The sequence below is a fragment of the Stomoxys calcitrans genome, chromosome 2 (assembly GCF_963082655.1).
Source record: "Stomoxys calcitrans chromosome 2, idStoCalc2.1, whole genome shotgun sequence".
In the NCBI taxonomy this organism is placed as follows: domain Eukaryota; kingdom Metazoa; phylum Arthropoda; class Insecta; order Diptera; family Muscidae; genus Stomoxys; species Stomoxys calcitrans.
Genome location: NC_081553.1, coordinates 66,752,951 through 66,775,039, shown reverse-complemented (window position 1 = coordinate 66,775,039; position 22,089 = coordinate 66,752,951). Strand labels below are relative to the sequence as shown.

Genomic DNA, 22,089 nt, shown 5'->3' with positions numbered 1-22,089 from the left:
CATTAAAGTCTCCTAGAACCTAGCGGTTATACCCGAATATTGCTGACTGATGTCAGGATTATAACATAGCGTGTAACAACCAACCGGCAATGTTGTAAAGTTTCATTGCGGTAATAGCACCGAACATAACACACATACATTTCGTGTAGGGCTCACTAAGCGTCAAGAACAGTAAAGATATGTCTATACAGCAATAAATAAAGCAAGTCTCTCACCACACTTTCAGCGTGTGGGCCCCCGAACGATTGTCAACACCTCCAGACACGCATATTTCGATTATATAGGACTGACTGTCAATAACTTCGTACGCTGCTGCTGAATGGTTGTTGGAGAACAGGCTCCACATTTTCTTGGTTTGTAAGAAGAATTTCCAATATTTCCCACGATCAATGGAGTAATGTCGATATCTCCAGTCGTTTCTATGTTGATCACGGTCGTAAGGTTGGATTTTGACAGCTGCCTCCAAACGACCAGTTTTCTGTCATTCTTGCTTAAATTTGGAATTAAAATCTCTTTTGTGAATATTTCACTAAACTCCGATACATTACAGACTGCTTATGCCTGATTGAGACAAATAAAAATGTGCTAAGTTCGGCCGAGCCAAATCTTGTCACCACGAATTCTGTAAAAAATTTCCATAAATAGTTGAAGACATTGTGTATTTAACGTACCAAAATGTTGCCATATCAGGCACAAATAGAAGATTCTGGGAGTCGTAGAAGACTAATCGGGAAATCGGTTTTTTTTGGGAGCTTTATCAGGTTACAGCCGCAGTGCGACAACTCTTTGTGGAGAAGTTTTTACATGGTTGCCATACCAATGGTACAGTACCTCTGAAATGTCGCCAGTATTAGGAGGGGATAACCACCGCTGAAAATGTTCATGATGTTCTCGCCAGGATGCGAATCCAGGCGTTCAGCGACATGCTAATCTCTGCGCTACGGCTGCCTTCAATAGGTATACAAAATTAAAAACTGACCAAAGTTCAACATGGGTTCCATGTTTTGAAAGTATTGGGTTGCCCAAAAAGTAATTGTGGATTTTTTAAAAGAAAGTAAATGCATTTGTAATAAAACTTAGAATGAACTTTAATCAAATATACTTTTTTTACACTTTTTTTCTAAAGCAAGCTAAAAGTAACAGCTGATAACTGACAGAAGAAAGAATGTAATTACAGAGTCACAAGCTGTGAAAAAATTTGTCAACGCCGACTATATGAAAAATCCGCAATTACTTTTTGGGCAACCCAATAGTACCTATTTTCGGTGGTATAGGGTATTATATAACCGGCCGCGTCCGATTTTTACCTTTCCTTACTGGTTTTATAATAGATATCTTTTTTTGCGCCTTTATATTTTTGGATTTTTGGACGAATAAAATTTCTCTAAAAACTCTTTGATTTAATGACAACAGAAAAAACACTGCTCATAAAGCTTTAATTGATGCTATAACTCTCTTTGAAATAGCAAATGCTCACCCCGTTCCTTAGTCCTTAATGGAGATTTATGGATTTTTTGTTTGGCAAATATGAAAAATCTTTTATCAATGCATATTTTTTTACCCTCCACTATGGGATGGGGGTACACTAACTTCGTCATTCCGTTTGTGGCACATAGAAATATTGGTCTAAGAGCCCACAAAATATGTATATTGTTGATCGGCATGGTACTTTAAGTCGATTTAGTCATGTCCGTCTATCTGCCTGTTTGTCTATCTGTCCGTCCGTCCATCCATCCGTTCGCCCATCCATCTATCCGTCCGTCCATCCATTCGTCCATCCATTCGTCCATTCATCCGCCCGTCCATCCATCCATCCGTCCGTCCATTCATCCGTACGTCCATCCATCCATCCGTCCGTCCGTCCATCTGTCTGTATGTCGGTCCGTCCGTCTGTCTGTCCGTCGGTCTATCCGTCTGTCTGCCTGTCTGTTCATCCGTATGTCTATTTGTCTGTCTATCCGTCTGTCCGTCTGTCTATCTGTCCGTTTGTTCGTCCATCTGTCTGTCGAAGACTTGTAAACTTTCGAAGCAATAAGGCTAGGCGCTTGAAATTTTGCACAAATACTTCCTATTTGTGTAGGTCGATTGGGATTGTAAATGGACTATATCGTTTCAGATTTGGATATAGTTCAATTTCTGTCCGATTTAACTAAAATTTCCAGAAAGTGTTCTATTATGACTTTTAACAACTGTACCCAGTACGATCTAAATCAGTACATAACCCGATATAGCTCCCATATAAACCAGTCTCACGATTTAAGATATTGAAACCATGGAAGCCGCAATTTTTTTCCGATTTGGCTAAAATTTTGCACGTAAAGTTCTGTTGCAACTTCCCACAACCGTTCCAAGTTCGATCCAAATTGGTCTATAACCTGGCATAGCTTCCATATCAACCCGATGTCCCGATTTGAGATCCTGAGCCTCTGGGTTCTGGCAATTAGGCTAAAATTTTGCAGGTCTTGTTCGGATATGACTTCCAACAAATGTGCTAAGTCTGGTCCAAATCAGTTGATAGCTGCAATATAAACTGATCATAGATCTCGACTTCTGGGGCCACTAGAGTGCGCAATTTTTATCCCATTTCCGAAATTTTGCATGAAGTCTTTACTTTTAACTTCCAACAATTATACCATGTATGGTAAAAAGCGGTTAATAACCTGATATAGCTTCCTTATAAACCGATCTTCCGATTATACTTCTTCAGCCTATAGGGGGCGCGATTATTATCCGAATTGGCAAAATTTTGTGTATGTGTTTTGATTTGAACATCAAGATCTGCGTCAAGTATAGCTCAAATCAGTTCACAACCTGCTATAGCACCAATATAAACCGATCTCCCGTTTATACTTTTTGAGCCTCTACAGGGCGCAATTTATATCCGATTTGGCTTTTTGTGCGACGGCTCCTCCTATGACCTACAACATACATGTTAAATATGGTCTTAATCGGTTCAAAATCCGTTATAGCTCCCACATAAAACGATCTCTGCAGTTCTACAGCCTCTAGAGGGCGTAATTCTTACCTGATTTGGCTGGCCTGAATAGGTATTTAACCTGATATAGCTCCTATATAAACCGATATCCCGATTTTACTTTTTGAGCCCCCATAGGGCGCAATTCTTATCCGATTTGGTTGAAATTTCTACAGTCATAGTTTCTTTGACCTCTAATTGGCCCTTCCATGTCGTGCAAAGTATGGTCTGATTCGGTTCATAAGCCGATAAAGTTCCAATAGCATATCCATTCTTATCCATTTTCCTTTGTTTGCCTATAAAGAGTTACCGTCTTAAGAACTTGACAAATGCGATCCATGATGGAGGGTATATAAGATTCGGCCCGGCCGAACTTAAAACGCTGTTACTTGTTTTTACAAACTATTGATTAATGGCTTAGAGATAAAGTTTGACCATATAACAAATGAAAGGCCTTAACAGCTTTTAATGACATCAGTTGTTAGTTTTTTGCGTTGAAAACCATGTTTGGTAATGTTTTAATGCAATTTAGTCTACCTTGAACATAAAAAACGAGCGTTTTAGTTTTTAGTGACTTGCATAGCCATTTTTCAAAACTTTGTATGCACTTTCACCTATACGTGTTGTAATCGAAAAAAAACCAAATGCCATCAATATTTAAAAAACTTTAATGGATTGTAATCCATAAATTACACTTTAGGTATATTGCGTCATACGAATATTGGCCCTTCCATCTCGTAATAATAAAGTTCAATCGATGATGGCCCTGTTGATAATTGAAATTGCTTATTCATTGTGTTTGCCTCACTATTAATTTTAATTTCATTTAGGGTTTCTTCCATTCCACCATTTTCATTTCATTTTTGCAAAACTTGTTTTTCTCTTTCAACTTACGTGTAGTCTGTGTAACATCGAACAATTTCGCCACTAAATATCGACTGTTGGGTGGTCCTTTGGCCAGGAACAGAGAACCACGATCTGCATGTGTAAGGAGACCCACATTCACTAGAATTTTATGGCAGAGGACATCAATATCCAATTCGTTGGCAACATCACGTATCAATTCCATAAAGAGTTCACCCTCATCCAGTTCCATTAAATGCTGTCGATTGTCCAGCATTGAGGTGCCACTCGATGCAGATGAAAACGAGCGATTTTTCTATTAAAACATGGAAAAAAAGAAGAAAAGAATGGAAATGCATAAAAAACGGTGTCATAAGAAGATGTGTAAAGAAAAAAAAATACGGTGGATAATATTAGCTGATGATAATGAAAATGGAAATTCGAATAGGAGCATTTAAGTGGATACCTTATGAGATATGGTCTAACAGTTAGGAAGTTGACTACTAAGGAGGTTAAAGATAAAATGTTAACAGATAAGAATAAACATAAGACCACCCCATGCCGAAAAGGAGAAAAAATAGGTTCATATATAGGTATAGCTCCCATATAACCAGATTTTCCGATTATACTTAATTCTTACCCGATTCGGCTGAAGTTATATACTATGTTTTCTATGACATTACAGATATGTGGCACGTATGGTCTGAATCGGCCTATAACCTGATGTATTGGGTTGCCCAAAAAGTAATTGCGGATTTTTCATATAGTCGGCTTTGACAAATTTTTTCACAGCTTGTGACTCTGTAATTGCATTCTTTCTTCCGTCAGTTATCAGCTGTTAGTTTTAGCTTGCTTCAGAAAAAAAGTGTAAAAAAATTATAAAAGTTCATTCGAAGTTTTATTAAAAATGCATTTACTTTCTTTTAAAAAATCCGCAATTACCTTTTGGGCAAGCCAATAGCTCCCATGTAAACAGATCTACCGATTTTACTTCTTGAGGCTCTAGAGATTGTAACTCTTATTCGATTTGGTTGAAATTGTACAGTGGCTGTTTTTTTTTAGCGCTAACTTATTACGTGCCAAGTATGGACCCCATTTAAACCGATCCCCGGATTTGATTTCTTGAGCCCCCTAGAAGCCTCAAGTTAGATCCGATTTGGCTGAAATTTGGCACAAAGGCTTCTGTTCCAGCATCCGTGCCAAGTATTATTCCAATCAGCCTGGTATAGGCCCCCCTATATACCAATACCCGATAAGCAAAAATCAATTCCCAATTTGATTGTTACAAAATAATTCAAATAAAAACCGAGTTAACAAGGGTACATTTTTAGAGGAAGCCATGTTGGTGGGCACCGTAGCGTAGAGGTTAGCATGTCCGCCTATGACGCTGAACGCCTGGGTTCGAATCCTGGCGAGACCATCAGAAAAAATTTTCAGCGGTGGTTTTCCTCTCCTAATGCTGGGAACATTTGTGAGGTACTGTGCCATGTAAAACTTCTCTCCAAAGAGGTGTCGCACTGTGGCACGCCGTTCGGACTCGGCTATAAAAAGGAGGCCCCTTATCATTGAGCTTAAATTTGAATCGGACCGCACTCATTGATATGTGAGAAGTTTGGCCCTGTTCCTTAGTGGAATGTTCATGGGCAAAATTTGCAAAAATTTGCATTTGCATGTTGGTGGGCATCAGAGATCTGCAGCAGTCGATCGAAACTCATGCCACAACACATAATTTTTATACCCACCACCATTAGAAGGGGGTATACTAATCTAATTATTCCGTCTCGAAATATTCGTCTAAGACCCCATAAGGTTAGGTTAGGTTGGGTTTAAGAGGCAGTCTGCCATTAGACTCACTTAGACGTTTTCGTTCATTGCGAAACCACAGGAAGAGAAAAAGAAAGATGCCTTCTAGTTTCCACCATTGAACCTTTCAGATCGCTTTAAAAACCCAACAACTTGCTAATGTTCACATCCGCTAAATCAAAATGGTTCTCAAAAGCCCAATAATTTGCGAAGTTGACATCCGCTTAATCAAACAGTTTCTCAAAGAAATGAGAACCTAAAGCGGAACTCCTCTGACTACTAGTGCGGGACACACACACAGAAGGTGTTCTATAGTCTCTTTTTCTTCGATTTCCTCACAGCTTCTGCAAAAGTTCAGTCTGTCAGCATGTTTTCCGATTAGACAGTGACCTTTCAGGACGGACACAATGACTGAGACATCTGTTCTAGCCAATGACAGCAAAGAGGTAGATCTCTTCAAGTTTAGATTAGGCCATATAGTTTTGGAATGCTCACAGCCCCCTCTTTGTGACCATATATCATTCGTTGTCCTTCGGGCCTGGTCCTGATAACTTAGCTTACATGTCGCTAAAGGCATACCCACAGATTCCAGTATCCCTGGAATATGTAGGATAGTTCCTAGTCTCGAAAGCTCATCCGCTTTACAATTCCCTGGGATATCTCTGTGGCCCGACACCCAGCACAAGTGAATTTTGAACTGTTCAGCCATCACGTTGGGAGAGATCTGCGACAGTCGAGGGCGGTTTTTGTGTTCAAAAATACGTTCTATAGGAATTTAATGGCTGCTGGCTGTCTGAGAAGATATTTATGCCAATCGTCGTTATGACATTATATCTTGGCCATTCCACCACTTCCTTAATTGTAAGGATCTCCTCTTGATACACACTGCAGTGGTCGGGTAAGCTTTACGATATGACCAGTTCTAGAGCTTTAGAGTACACCCCAAAGCCCAACTGGTCGTTTAGTTTGGAACCATTCGTAGAAGCCAAAGTACCTTCTGTTACCAGGAATATTGTACTTCCAATCGGTTCTCTCAGGAATAGTGGTACATAACTTTTTTATCAAAAAGGGGCTCAGGCAATGGTGAACCGCATCCACATTCCTGGAACATCGGGTATTGTATCAAGGATATCCCAATGTCCGTAGCCGCCACATGACCAATAAGAAAGCTCTCTTTGCCTCACGACAGTGGTCGCCGCAATTTGTCTAACCACAATGTCCAGAGGCATTAGATACAGCATTAACTTCAGTGCATCATATGGTATATAAGACCTAAAAGGGCGTAGTTATTATAATTTTCAACCGGTTTGCACGAAAATTGGTACGGAACGTCATCCATCTGGTAGCCTGCGTCAAATTTGATCAAAATCGGTTCAGAGTTGAACATAGATCCCATTACAGTTTTCAATCTTCAATCAAAAAATGCAAAATTTGCCCATGAACATTCCACTAAGCAACAACGGCAAACTTCTCACATATCAATGAGTGCAGTCCGATTCAAGTTTAAGCTCAATGATAGCCAAGTCCGAACGGCGTGCTGCAGTGCGACACCTCTTTGGAGAGAAGTTTTACATGGCATAGTACCTCATAAATGTTGCCAGCATTAGGAGGAGAAAACCACAGCTGAAATTTTGTTTTTGGTCTCGCCAGGATTCGAACCCAGGCGTTCAGCGTCATAGGCAGACATGCTAACCTCTGCCCTACGGTGGCCTCCTTCAACCTTCAATCACTACAGCGCAACTATCTCATATGGGAGCTATGTCAAAGTCTTAACCAATTTTTATGACATTTAACACAGGCTTTCAGGTGGGTATTAAAATATTCCGAACCAATTTTCGTGCAAATCGGTTGAAAATTGAATTATAGAATTATATCTTTATATGGGAGCTATATCGAAATCTAAAACTATTTTTACCAAAATTCATAGCGCTTGTCCGTGAGCTCAAAAAGTGATACGTGGAAAGTTTCTTGATGATTGGGTAACCAGTGCGAACTCCACCTTAATCACAAAAAAACAACACACGGACAAATGGCATAGAAGGGTTAGGCTGACAGACGGACATTACTAAGCCGAATCAGCAGGAATTTATGTTTCGAACTATACATTTGCTAACAGCCACAGTGGTGGAGTAGAGTACAGTTTGTGTTTTTATAATAATTTTCATATCAATGTTTCCTTTGTATACCAATTTCATCCCAGGATCTAAAATACTCAACAGGATTTCTTAAAAAGCACAATATCCAACTTTTCGGCAAGGGATCACAGTAACATTTCGCATTTTACTGTTTGGGATCAAAAGTAAAAAAAAAAACAAAAAAAAGACACTTTTTGTCTTTTGGGACACTCTAATAAACAAAGTCCAATTTTGTTCGTATAAACATGGGACCCGGTACAATATTTGTTACAAATGGGGTGATTCTCTCTGGATCTGGTAGGTACTCACAATTCTGCCCAATTATGGAAGACACATTATCTCTTCACTCACTCAAAGAAAGATCTTTTCGTTCGTTATTCGTATCAAAGTAATAAAATTATACCCAGAATTATTCTATTGGGAATCAGAAGGCATCGTTGCGTATACATAACGAATACTTTTAATTGCTTCCATACTCATACGCAACCATGGGCAATGAGAAGCAGAGTAATAATTGTCATATCAACGAAGTATCCTTCGAGTTTAATAGAATTCCTAAAGAAATTATTCAATATTCATTTTATAATCCTATATTTCTTATGTTTTAAGAAAGTTATTATACCCACCACCGAAGGTTGGGGGTATATTCATTTTGTCATTCTGTTTGCAACACATCGAAATATCCATTTTCGACCCTATCTTATATATAAAATTCAATTTGTGTTCGTTTGTTTGTTTGTTTGTTCCGTATAGACTCAAAACAGCAGAACCGATTACCTTGAAATTTTCACAGATTGTGTAGGTTGGTCTGCAAGGAAACATTGGCTATATAATTTGTTGATGTCGGGAGAGGGACGGACCCTCCCCCTTAACCCACAAATATTACCCAAAAATAGAAGTGGACCGTTTGGGACAATATGGGATTCAAATGAAAGGTATTCAAGAGTAGAATACGAATTTCCTAATTTGGTTCCAAGTACAAGGGGAGCCACCACAGACCCAAAACCCATTAAAATAGTTTTATTTGACGATTATGCCAATATGGGTCTCAAATGAAAGGTATTCGGGAGAAGATAACGAATATGGTCAGGAAGTAGGAATAGGCTTTATAATTTATTGTTAACGGAAGGGGGCGGACCCAACATCGTTACCCCAAAAATACCACCCAAAATCAAAAGTGGACCGATAAGGGCAATATGGGTATCAAATGAAAAGTATGTGGAAGTAGATAACGAATCTGGCATATAAATTCATGTCGAAGTTTAGGGGGTTAACGCACCCCCACAAAAACGCCCAAAACGGGCACATTAGCCAATCATGGATACATGGGACTTGGTTTGTTTGTTCCGTATAGACTGAAAAATGACAAAACCGATTTTCTTGAAATTATCGCTTATTGTGTAGGTTGGTCTGGAAGGAAATATAGGCTATATAATTTTTCGGTATCGGAAGGGGTATGGATGTAGGTATCAAATGAAAGGTATTGGAGAGTAGAATACGAATTTGGTATTAAAATTTGAGTCTAAGTACCCATCGGGCCGCCCCAACCCCAAAACTCCCCCAAACTGACATAAATAAAAGGTATTCGGGAGTAGATTTCGAATCTGGCATACAAAATCAGATCGAAGTATAGGGGGTCAAGCCAACCCTCAAAAACGCCATTTTTCGGTATCGGAGGGGGAACGGATATAGGTGTCAAATGAAAGGTATTGGAGAGTAGAATTCGAATATGATATTAAAATTTAAGTCTAAGTACCCATTGGGCCGCCCCAACCCCAAAACTCCCCCAAACAGACATAAATGAAAGGTATTCGGTAGAGTAGATTTCGAATCTGGCATACAAAATCTGTTCGAAGTATAGGGGGTTAAGCCAACCCTCAAAAACGCCATTTTTCGGTATCGGAAGGCGAACGGATACAGATATCAAATGAAAGGTATTGGAGAGTAGAATACAAATATGATATTAAAATTTAAGTCAAAGTACCCATTGGGCCGCCCCAACCCCAAAACTCCCCCATACAGACATTCGGTATTCGGTAGAGAAGATTTCGAATCTGGCATACAAAATCAGATCGAAGTATAGGGGGTTAAGTCAACCCTCAAAAACGCCATTCGACCCATTATGACCATATGATACTTGGTCGAGCCGAATTTCTTAAAATTTGGGTCCAAGTACACAAATGAAAAGTATGAGGCAGTAGTTTAAAAATATGGCATAAATGGGATGGGATAAAGTAATGGCAGGGCGCCCACCCCAAATGCAACCAAATGGGCATATTAGCCGTCTATGGCTATATGGGACACAAATGAGAGGTATTAGCGAGTAGATTACGAATACGACATTCAAATTTGCGTTCAAGTCTAGCTCGATAAGTGCAGAACGAATTTGATATCCATATTTGGGACGAAATGTCTGAGGTGCCATCCCTCCCCTAATGAGAACATTACCCTAAGGAAGAACATTACCACCAGGAACCGAAATTCTTACACATCAATGATTGCTTTCCAATTCAAGTTTAAATTCAATGATAAAGGACCTTTTTTATAGCCGAGTCCGAACGGCGTCCCGCAGTGCGAGTACCTCGCAAATGTCACCAATATTAAAAGGGGATAAACACCGCTTTGTCCGATGTTCTTGCCACGATTCGAAAACGTTCAGCTTCATAGGCTACAATGACACGAATTCGATATCCGCATTCAGGACTTTATCTTGATATAGCCTTTAAATAGACCGATCCACCGATTTAGATTCTTAGGCCCATAAAAGCCACATTCGTTATCCGATTTTGCTGAGATTTGGAAGAGTGTGTTGTGTTGGGCCCTTTTACATCTTTCTTCAATTTGGCCCAAATCGGTCCAGATTTCGATATAGCTGCCATATAGACCCATCTCTCGATTTAAGGTCTTGGGCCCATAAAAGGCGCTTTTATTGTCCGATTTTGCTGAAGTTTGGGACAGTGGGTTGTGTAAGGCCCTTCGATATCTTTCTATAATTTGGGCCAGATCGGTTCAGAATTGGATATAGCTGCCATGTAGGCCGATCTCTTGATTTAAGGTTTTGGGCCCATAAAAAGCGTATTTACTGTCCGATGACGCCGAAATTTGGAATGGTGAGTTAAGTTAGGCTCCTCGATATCCTTATATAATTTGGCTCATATTGGTCCAGATGTGGATATTGCTGCCAAATAGGCTGATCTCTCGATTTAAGGTTTTGGGCCCGTAAAAGGCGCATATATTTTCCGATTTCGTCGAAATTTCTTACAGTGAGTGGTGTTAGGCTCTTCAACTTTGTTCTTCAATTTTCCTCAAATCGGTCTAGATTTGGATGTAGCTGCCATATAGACCGATCTCTCGATTTAAGGTTTTTGGCCCATAAAAGGCACATTTATTGTCCGATTTGCCAAAATTTGGGACAGTGAGTTGTGTTAGGCCACTCGACATCTTTTTGCAATTTGGTCCAGATCGGTCCAGATTTCGATATAGCTGCCATATGGACCCATCTTTCGATTTAAAATTTTGGGCCCATAAAATGCACATTTATTGTCCGATTTCGCTAAAATTTGAATTCGACATCCGTGTCGTATATGGTTCAAATCGGTCTATATTTCGATATGGCTACCAAATAGACCAATATTTTGTTCTACAAAATTGAACAGTGACTTCTACTTAATAGACCACTGAATGTCCGTGTCAAATTTGGTTAAAATCGGTCCTTACTTCGAATTAGCTGCTATGGGGGCATAAATTATGCACTTTTCATCGGATTATGACGAAAGGTGATTTACATATATACCCGAGGTGGTGGGTAGTCAAAGTTCGGCCCGGCCAAACTTAACGCTTTTTTACTTGTTTTTCTTTTTAAGCTATTCGTAAAGCATAAAAAGGTTATAATAATTAAAAATTCAAGTTTTTACAAAAATTTAAATACAATTCCTATATAAAATATCTTTATAAGCAATATTTTAGCATGCTCTTCAACACATTCCCTGCTTAATTTACCTTAGACCCACCAAGATAAATGTGTGTGTTCTAAGGTAAGTGTATAGGTGTTTGAGTGCGTTTGGTTTCCCTGGACAACAGTTAATTTAGTTGAAAACTTTTAAGAGAAATTTATGATGCCCTTCGTGGTTATGATAAAAACGACCATTATGGTTTTTGCATAAATTTTCTCATAACACTCGTAAAAATTAAACAAAAAATTTGTATTTGGTTTTTTTTTTTAACAAATTTTACTTGAGCAAAAGAAAAAAGACCAACAAAGCTGAGATGTGAGCATTTATTTATCATATAAAAGAAACTCACAGAATTTATATGATGTATTCAGATGGTTATGCGGCAGGCTGTTACACCTAACTTTTGTTTATAGTGAAACAAAAAAAAAAATCGTTTTTAACACAATGCATTTGTCCTGGGAAACCACAGACAACTTTTCATAGTTTTCTATCGTTTTTTTTTTTTAACTCAGTTGTAGTTCATGCTAGAATCCAATTTACAGCTATGAACTCTCTAGAGATGAAGGAGAAAAAATAAATTGTAATGAAAACACCCATTGAATGTTAGGTGGTGGAAAAGGAGAGAAAAAATCCTGACAAACAGGATTGGTGTGGGATATGTGTGGAAAACTGCAGTGTATGTAGTGATTTTCCATATTTATGGCGAAAAGGAGTATGTTGAGTGTTTTATAAGTTAACTTAATGGTGTGCATATGTAGGTGTATCAAATATTGACAGCAATTTTTACTTTTTTAAAGCATAGAAACTATATAAAGTTTCTAGACACCTGAAACAAATATCATCCAGATCGGCACATATTGGATTAATAATGTGGGTATAGTAGATGGGTATCCGCGCTCTTATTTTTATACCCACCACCGAAGGATGGGGTATATTCGTTTTGTCATTCCGTTTGCAACACATCGAAATATTAATTTCCGTCCCTAGAAGGTATATTTATTCCTGATCAGCGTAAAAATCAAAGACGATTTAGACATGTCCGTGCGTCTGTCTGTTGAAATCACGCTACAGTCTTCAAAAATAGAGATATTGAACTGAAACTTTGCACAGATTCTATTTTTGTCTATAAGCAGGTTAAGTTCGAAGATGGACTATATCTTGATATAGCCCCCCTATAGACCGATCCGCCGATTTAGGGTCTTAGGCCAATGAAAGCCACATTTATTATCCGATTTTGCTGAAATTTGGGACAGTGAGCTATGTTAGGCCCTTCGACAGCCCTCGTCAATATGGCCTAGATCGGTCCAGATTTGGATATAGCTGTCATATAGACCGATCCTTCGATTTGGGGTCTTAGACCCATAAAAGCCACATTTATTATCCGATTTTACTGAAATTTGGGACAGTGAGTTGTGTTAGGTCCTTCGACATCTTTCGTCAATTTGGTTCAGATCGGTCCAGATTTGGATATAGTTGCCATATGGACCGATCTCTCGATTTTTGGTTTTGGACCCATAAAAAGCGTATTTATTGTCCGATACCGCCGAAATTTGGGACAGTAAGTAAAGCCAAACCCCTTGACATACTTCTGCATTATGGCACAGATCGGTCAAAACTTGGATATAGCTGCCATATAGACCGATCTGGGATCTTGACTTCTTGAGCCTCTAGAGGGCGCAATTGTCATCCGATTTGGCAGAAATTTTCTACAACGGCTTCTCTTATGACCTTCAACTTACGTGTCAAATATGGTCTGAATCGATCTATAGCTTGATAAAGCTCCCATATAAACCTATCTCCCGATTTTGTTTCTTGAACCCCTACAAGGCGCAATTCTTATCCGAATGAATTGAAATATTATACAATGACTTCTACAATGTACAGCATTAATTTATGGTCCGAATCGGACTACAACTTGATATTGCTCCAATAGCATAGCAGTTCCTATTCAATATTCTTTGTTTGCCTAAAGAGTGATACCGCGCATAGAACTCGAGAAATATGATCCATGGTGGAGGGTATATAAAATTCGGACCGGCTGGACTTAGCACGCTATTACTTGTTTTTAAATAGCGATGACATTTCCTTAGGAAAGAAAATTACGCTAACTATTTCTATGAGAGCCATTTCAATGTTGTTCGTTTATTCTTATATGTCAGTATACCCTAATGTTAACTCAAGATAACTGCATAGCTTTCAAGTGCTCTTGAACAAAACAAAACACAACGCTTGCCTAAAGCTAACTAAATTTAGCAATGTTATTTTTTTCGATATGCCTGGCGCTAAGGCTCACCTCACCTCAGAGTCCTTTGCGAGTAGTAGATATGGTAAACAATTCTCTTTGCAAGCCCGGACATTGTTTACACACATTTCTCATGCTTTCGCATGGCAAAGGATAGAGGAGAAGATGGCCGTAATCGCTGTCGGACATGCAACACGAGCATTTAGACCATTTTGTGTTCAAGCGCTCATAAAAGTAAATTGCAGCAAATAAACTGAAAATAACAAAGAAGGGGTTGCAGTGCCAGCCGAAACTGCTCTTTCTTGGGACCCGTTGGGTTGGTATTCAAGTGCAAAAGTGGAACTGAAAGTGTACTATTAAATATTTAGATTTTATCAACTTATCTTGCAGGGAGCTCGGCGCAGAGGCGAGAAGGTTGAGTGCACTTGAACGGGCCAGTGACAAAGGCACTATACCAAATATTTGGACAGAAATTCTCTTCGAAAGTGGTGGTGTTGGTGATGCAAGTGGTGCTGTGTTGTATTGGACCACCACTTGGGCCTTGTAAATTATTTATGGCTTGGCCAAGGCGTTTTGTTTTATTTAATTTTCTAATAAAACGCCATGTTCACATTAAGGCATTCATTGTCAGTCGTTTCGTGCTGCATTTGAAACGTATAAAAAATATGAACACTTTTGTAGGCAACAAAATGGAAAATAATTGCCACGGTCTGCTTGGCTGGCAATTTATTGAGTGCCTGCCTGCGAGTATGAAAGTGAACATTAAAATTTATTTTTATAATTACATTCAAAATTTCCGTTCTTAACAAAGGAAAAAATATTGTGGTTTTTAATAGGCTATACTAAGGCTTAGTCATTCGCTTAATATATTTACATAATATTTTGTAAGTTTAGTTGTCAACAGTTTTTCAGGCAGTCAGAGTGGAAATGGCATCTACATTTGATAAACTTGTGAAATAATGTCATAGCCTAAAGTTAGAAACACATAAATAAAGCTCATTAAGTTTTGCCGGGCGCAACTTTGGGCACACAGTACCATGGGTCTACATATTAAAAAATGTTGACGATTTCTGTTTCATTAGGCGAATGCAACACCCAAAGAAGGGATTGCTAAACAAGTCTTGAAGAAAAGAAATCGCCAGTTCTTCAGACGGACGGACATAGTACACGATTATGCCAATGAGATAAAGAAACCCAATTATCGAAACGCGTCCACCAGTGGGGTGACATGTGTCCTGCCCTGTCTGAGGAGCTGGCAATTTCTTTTTCTTAAGACTCATTTAACAATCTCTCCTTTGGGAGACCAAGCATTCGCTTGGTCATTAAGCTCTACTTGAAAAACATTGAAACAAAAATTTATTCGCAGGACCGCTTGTTAAAAAAACAAACAGATGAAAAATATGATAAATATAGACGACTAGCCGAACCCGGCCCACTCCTCTGCGCCTTCTTGAACTCTCTAAAGTCTTTTTAAGCTGGGGACAATTCACCCTGTATGCGGATATCAAATTCGTGCCACTGTAGCCTATGACGCTGAACGCGTTCGAATCCTGGCGAGAACATCGGACAAAGCAGTGGTTATCCCCTCTTAATGTTAGCGACATTTGCGAGATACAATCTCCTGCATAGTCATTTAAAAATTTTCCCCAAAGAGGTGTCGGGACGCCGTACGGACTCGGCTATAAAAAAAAGGACCCTTTTCATTGAGTTTAAACTTGATACTTGAACCCAAATTATAATACCATATTCGTTTTTTGATGTCCAATACCTTTCATTTAATACCTTTCATATTATGCCCATGGGACCACTTTCGGATATAGTTGGCATTTTTGGGGTAAGGGGGAGGGTCCGCCTCCATTCCATATCTAAAAATTATAAATACTATATTTCCTTCCAGACAAACGTACACAATCTATGAAAATTTTAAGAAAATCGGTTCAGCCAAGTATCATATAGTCATAATGGGTCTAATGGCGTTTTTGAGTTGTGGCGTGATTCCCTATACTTCGATCTGATTTTGTATACCAAATTCGAAATCTACTCTCGAATACCTTTCATTTGAGCCCCATATTGAAATGAACTTCCAATATATGTCTGTTTGGGTGAGTTTTGGGGTTGGGGAGGCCCGATGGGTACTTCGACTCAAATTTTAATACCATATTCGTATTGTACTCTCCACCTTTCATTTGAGACCTACATTGTCTCGCTCCGTCCACCGCCCCCCTTCCACTATCGAAAAATCATATAGCCTATGTTTCCTTCCAGATCAACCTACACAATATGCGACCATTTCGAGAAAATCGGTTCTGCCGTTTTTCAGTCTATACGGAACAAACAAACCGAGTCCCATGTATCCGTGATTGGCTAATGTGCTCATTTTGGGAGTTTTTGTGGGCGTGGGGTGACCCTCTATACTTCGACATGAATTTGTATGCCAGACTCGTTATCTACTCCCGCATACTTTTCATTTGATACCCATATTGTCCTTATTGGTCCACTTTTGATTTTAGGTGGTGTTTTTGGGGTAACGGTGGAGGGTCCACCTCCTTCCGTTATCAATAAATTATAAAGCCTATTCCTACTTCTTGACCATATTCGTAATCTACTCCCGAATACTTTTCATTTGAGTCCCATATTGTCATGATCGTAAAATAAAACTATTTTAGGGGGATTTGGGGCTGGGGCGGCCCCCCAGGTACTTGGGCCCAACTTTTATTATGAAATTCGGACTCTACTCTTGAATACCTTTCATTTGAATCCCATATTGTCCCGATCGGTCCACTTTTAATTTTGGGTAGTACTTGTGGGGTAAAGGGGAGGTTCCGCCTCTCCCGATATCAAAAAATTATATACCCTATGTTTGATCTCAGACCCACCTACACAATCTGTGATAGTTTCAAGGTAATCGGTTCCGTCGTTTTTGAGTCTATACGGATCATACAAACAAACCGACAAACAAACACAAATTGAATTTTATATATAAGATATGAATCAAAAGATGAGCATTTTATGAACCCAAATATTTAGAAGGAAAATTGGTATATATATAGCTTAACTCTAAGATATGGTACGATATAGACCACATCGGGCCAGGTGGTAGAGCATTCCATAAAAGACTTGAGTTTTGGTTGAAAAATCGATAATAATAATATGAACAAATGGTTCGAAAGTGACCTATTCGGCAGGGATATGAAGGGGGTCTCGTACAACTCATTGTTCAAAATTTTAGCGAAAGTTCAAACTATAAGGCAGTTGTTTACGAATGTGGTGCCATCTGCAAAACATTCGGATACGATATGTTTAACTCAACAAACTCTTGGCACACGTTGGGTCAAATCAAACTTCCTAATTTCATTTAAATTGTATCAAAGACAATCTGTAAAGTTTTGTATCCGAAAATCAGTTTAAAACGCTATTGCCAACACTTAACTAATTGGAAGTTAAATTAAAGTAATATTGAGCTTAAAATGCCTCTACATTTTCTATACAAACAAAGCCGCATTGTTACGCATTCAATTGTTTATACAACGTTTAGCACCAGAGAACACACACACACACACACCATCTGTTCTGTTTATATTCGAAGAAAAGCAACACACAAAAACATGTTCATATCATATTTGTATGGATGCTCGAAACCATGACGCCAAACACACCTGTAAAAATTTCTTTTATTTTCATTCTAGAAAAGTGTTGGCATAGCTTTATACTTGCTCTCCATCCTTTCAGGATACAAAAGGCTTTGCCTCAATTCTTCTACAATGGCGTAGCATGACTGCATCGGACTGATTTACAATAACTGCACAATGCATTTTCAAAGTTATTTTTTTTTGTTTGTTTTGTGAGAGCAGTAGATATTGTTTTGCTGTAAAAACATCAAAACCATTATCGCAATTGCGGTTTTGTTTGGGTTTCATGGCAATTTTAAAGTGACATGACACACCATTGTATTTATCGGATAGTTTGTTTGTTATATCATTCAGGTGACTGTTCGAAATGATGAAGAAGTTGCTCAATGAATTTGACACCTCTATATGGTAGGCTATTGGAAATCTTCTGTTTAGGTCAATTTCAATGCAGCAAATGTTACATGTGGCGTATACGTTTTATTTGTATTTGGTAAAGTAAATATACATCATACGCAATAGGTAACAATGGATGGTTAGCAAAGATGAAAATAACATAACAAGGAGCTTTGAAAAAATGAGCTAGCATAAAATCAAAAGGTATAAATAAAATAGAATAAAATGAAATAAAATAGAACAAAATAAAATAAAATAAAATAAAATAAAATAAAATAAAATAAAATAAAATAAAATAAAATAAAATAAAATAAAATAAAATAAAATAAAATAAAATAAAATAAAATAAAATAAAATAAAATAAAATAAAATAAAATAAAATAAAATAAAATAAAATAAAATAAAATAAAATAAAATAAAATAAAATAAAATAAAATAAAATAAAATAAAATAAAATAAAATAAAATAAAATAAAATAAAATAAAATAAAATAAAATAAAATAAAATAAAATAAAATAAAATAAAATAAAATTAAAGAGGCGTGAAAGCGTTCCGTTCGGCAGGGCCGAATCTTAGGAACCCACCACCATGGTATCAGCTAAAAATTTATACAAAATAAATTAATTTGTTATTCTACAAACCAAACTTCTGTCAAACCAGCAAACATTAAAGCTTCCAGGAACTGAATAACGATGATCGAGAGACCGGTTTACAAGGGAGTTGTATCAGGTTAAAGACTGATTTGGATCATACTTGCCATGGTTGTTGGAAGTCGTAAGAGAACGCTATGTGCAAAATTTAAGCCAAATCGGACAAAAATTGCGGCTTGTGAAGAAGTCAAGAAGTCAAATCGGGAGATCAGTTTATATAGAAGCGATATCAGGTTATTATGGAAGCTATTTCAGGTTATTAACCGATTGGAACCGTACTTGGCACAGTTTTTGAAAGTCATAACAAATCACTACATGCAAAATTTGAGCCAAATTGGACAAAAATTGTGGCCTGTAATGGCTCAAGTAGAGATTTTGGTTTATATGGGAGCTATATCAGTTTATGGACCGATTTGAACCGTACTTAACACAATTGTTGGAAGTTATACCGGAACACTACGTGCACAATTTCAGCCACATCGGACAAAATTACTGCTTTCAGGGCCTCAAGAAGTCAAATCGGGAGATCGGTTTATATGGGAGCTACATCTAAATCTGAATCGATATTGCCCATTTGCAATCCCCAACGATCTACATCAATGTTTAGTATGGTTAGGTTGAAAAGAGGGTGCAGATATTAATCCGCCCAATGCTACTATGGACATACACCTAAGCCAGTAATCGGTTTGTTGTGCGCTCTAAATGTTAAGCATCTGTGAAAAATTTCAAGCGGCTAGCTTTACGCGTTCTACCTCTATCGTGATTTCGACAGACCGACATGGCTTAAATTGTGGCTTGTAAGGGGTCAAAAAGTCAAATCGGGAGATCGGTGTATATGCTCATTTACAGTCCCCAACAATCTACATCGATATTAAGCATCTGTGAGAAATTTCATGCGGTTAGCTTTACCCGTTCGACCGCCAACGTGACTTCGACTGACGGATGGAGGGACAAGGCTAGATCGGTTCAGAACGACGAGACTATCATTGGTCATTGGCGAATATTTCGAGGTGTTACAAAAAGACTAGATTAGTATACCCCTCATCCTATGGTGGTGGGTATAAAAATCAAATAACAAAAAATATATATATAATATAAATAAAAAAAAAAATAAAATAAAATAGTACTTCGCAACGGGCAAATTGATGGGGTTAAAATTGCTGAATTTGGTTTAAATGTTAGCTGTTGTAGAATAATGGGAACAGAAAAAACCAGTGTGAAACAAGTAAAAGCGTGCCAAGTTCGAGCGATCCGACTTTTATATATCCTGCACCATGAATCTCGTTTGTCAAATTCTGTGCCAGGTGTCTTTTTATAGGCAAACAAAGGATAATGAATAAAAATTGCCATGCTACTGGAGCTATATCATGTTATGGGTCTATTCAGACCATTCTTTGTTCAAAATTTTAGCCAAAACGGATAAGAATTGCACCGTATAAAGGCTCAGGATGTAAAAGCGAGAGATGTTAAAGGGTTATATCAGGTTATATTTGTCATTTATGTTGATGGACGTAGAAGTAGTCGTTGCATTAAAGCCAAATCTGATAAGAAGTGCGCCCTCTAGAGGCTCAAAAAGCATACTATTGAGGTCGGTTTATATGGGACCTACATCAGTTTATGACCAACTAAGACCATACTTGGCATAGTTCTTTGGAGTCAAAACAAATTCCAAATTTCAGCCAAATCGGACAATAATAGCGTACTCTAGAGGTTCAAGAGTTCAAAGTGTATTAGGTTTAGCACCGATTTAAACCATACTTTTCGCTGTTGTTTAGCTAAATTGGATAATAAGTCAAAGTCAGAGATCGCTTTAAATGGCAGTTATATCAAAGCATTGGCGGATGAGGCCATAACGTACGCATAGTACGTTAGCGCGTTTTCTGGCTATATCGACTTAGAATGGCTATATCGACTTAGAATGTCAAGACGGTGAAGAATAGGAGGGTTGTGTTTTATATTTCGGGAATAGTGAAAACAAACACAAATGTTAATCATCGAAAATCGCGATATTGATTTCAAAATATACCCCTTTAAGATTGAACCAAATGTCGAAGCACTTTTTGCCACTCTGATTGAGGTGTCTCCAAACGCATCAACCGCTTCTTCAGGTGTCGAAAAACGTACGGGAATAAAAAGAAGTCATTTGGTGCCAAGCCAGGACTTTACGGCATATGACTCATCAAATCGATGATTTGAGTGCTCAAAAATGGAGGTGTTTCATATTTTTTATACCCTCCACCATAGGATGGGGGTATACTAATTTCGTCATTCTGTTTGTAACTACTCGAAATATTCGTCTGAGACTCCATAAAGTATATATATTCTGCATCGTCATGACAATTTATATTGATCTAGCCATGTCCGTCCGTCCGTCTGTCTGTCGAAATCACGCTAACTTTCGAAGGAGTAAAGCTAGCCGCTTGAAATTTTGCCTAAAAACTTCTAATTAGTGTAGGTCAGTTGGGATTGTAAATGGGCCATATCGGTCCCTATCTTGATATAGCTGCCATATTAACCGATCTTTGGTCTTGACATCTTGAGCCTCTAGAGTGCGCAATTCTTATCCGATTGGTATGAAATTTTGCACAACGTGTTTTGTTATGATATCCAACAACTGTGACAGGTATGTTTCAAATCGGTGCACCGATTTTGGGTCTTGATTTCTTGAGTTTCTAGAGGGAGCAACTCCTATCCGATATAGCTGAAATTTTGCATGATGTATTTTATTCTTACTTCCAACAACTGTGTTGAATAAGGTTCAAATCGGTTTATAACCTGATATAGCTGCCATATAAACCGATCTGGGATCTCGATTTTCTTGAGCCTCTAGAGGTCGTTATTGTTATCCGATTTGCCTGAAATTTTGTACGACGGATCCTCTCATGGCCTCTCTATGGTCTGAATCGGTCTATAGTCTGATACAGCTCCCATATAAATCGTCCTCTCTATTCTACTTCTTGAGCCTCCAAAGGGCTTAATTCTTATTCGAATTGACTGACATTTTACACAGGTCTCCAACATAAAATTTAATTGTGGTCCAAACCGGACCATATTTTGATATCGCTCTAATAGTAGAGCAAATCTTTTCTTATATCCTTTTTTGCCTAAGAAGAGATGCCGGGAAAAAACTAGACAAATGCGATCCATGGTGGAGGGTATATAAGATTCGACCCGGCCGAACTTAGCACGCTATTACTTGATTAGCATTTCTTTCAACCAATCGCCTCGGGCCTGTTTTTGAGTAATTGACAAATTGTGTGGGATGCAACGCGAACAAATTTTTTTTGATGGTCAAATGTTCATGCAATATTGAATGTATGCTGGTCCCACTAATGCCTAAGGTTGTCTCAATCTCACGATAGGTCATATGTCGTAATATCAGTTGGCGCACAGCATCATTAGTTTTTGGAACAACAACTTTTGATTTAGCTTTATCGCCAAAAATTGAAAAATGTTAATCGATGCAC

The 22,089-nt window shown here is 38.2% G+C and overlaps 1 protein-coding gene across 1 annotated transcript in view; it reads right to left on the bottom strand.

Moving 5' to 3' along the window:
• The window catches only part of LOC106085877 (cGMP-specific 3',5'-cyclic phosphodiesterase), a 377,334-nt gene that overhangs the window by 21,046 nt on the left and 334,199 nt on the right, over positions 1-22,089 (bottom strand). Inside the window, exon 6 of the mRNA XM_059363771.1 lies at positions 3,869-4,133. Within this exon, the coding sequence (XP_059219754.1) occupies positions 3,869-4,133 (265 nt within the window). The remainder of the gene's footprint in view (positions 1-3,868; positions 4,134-22,089) is intronic.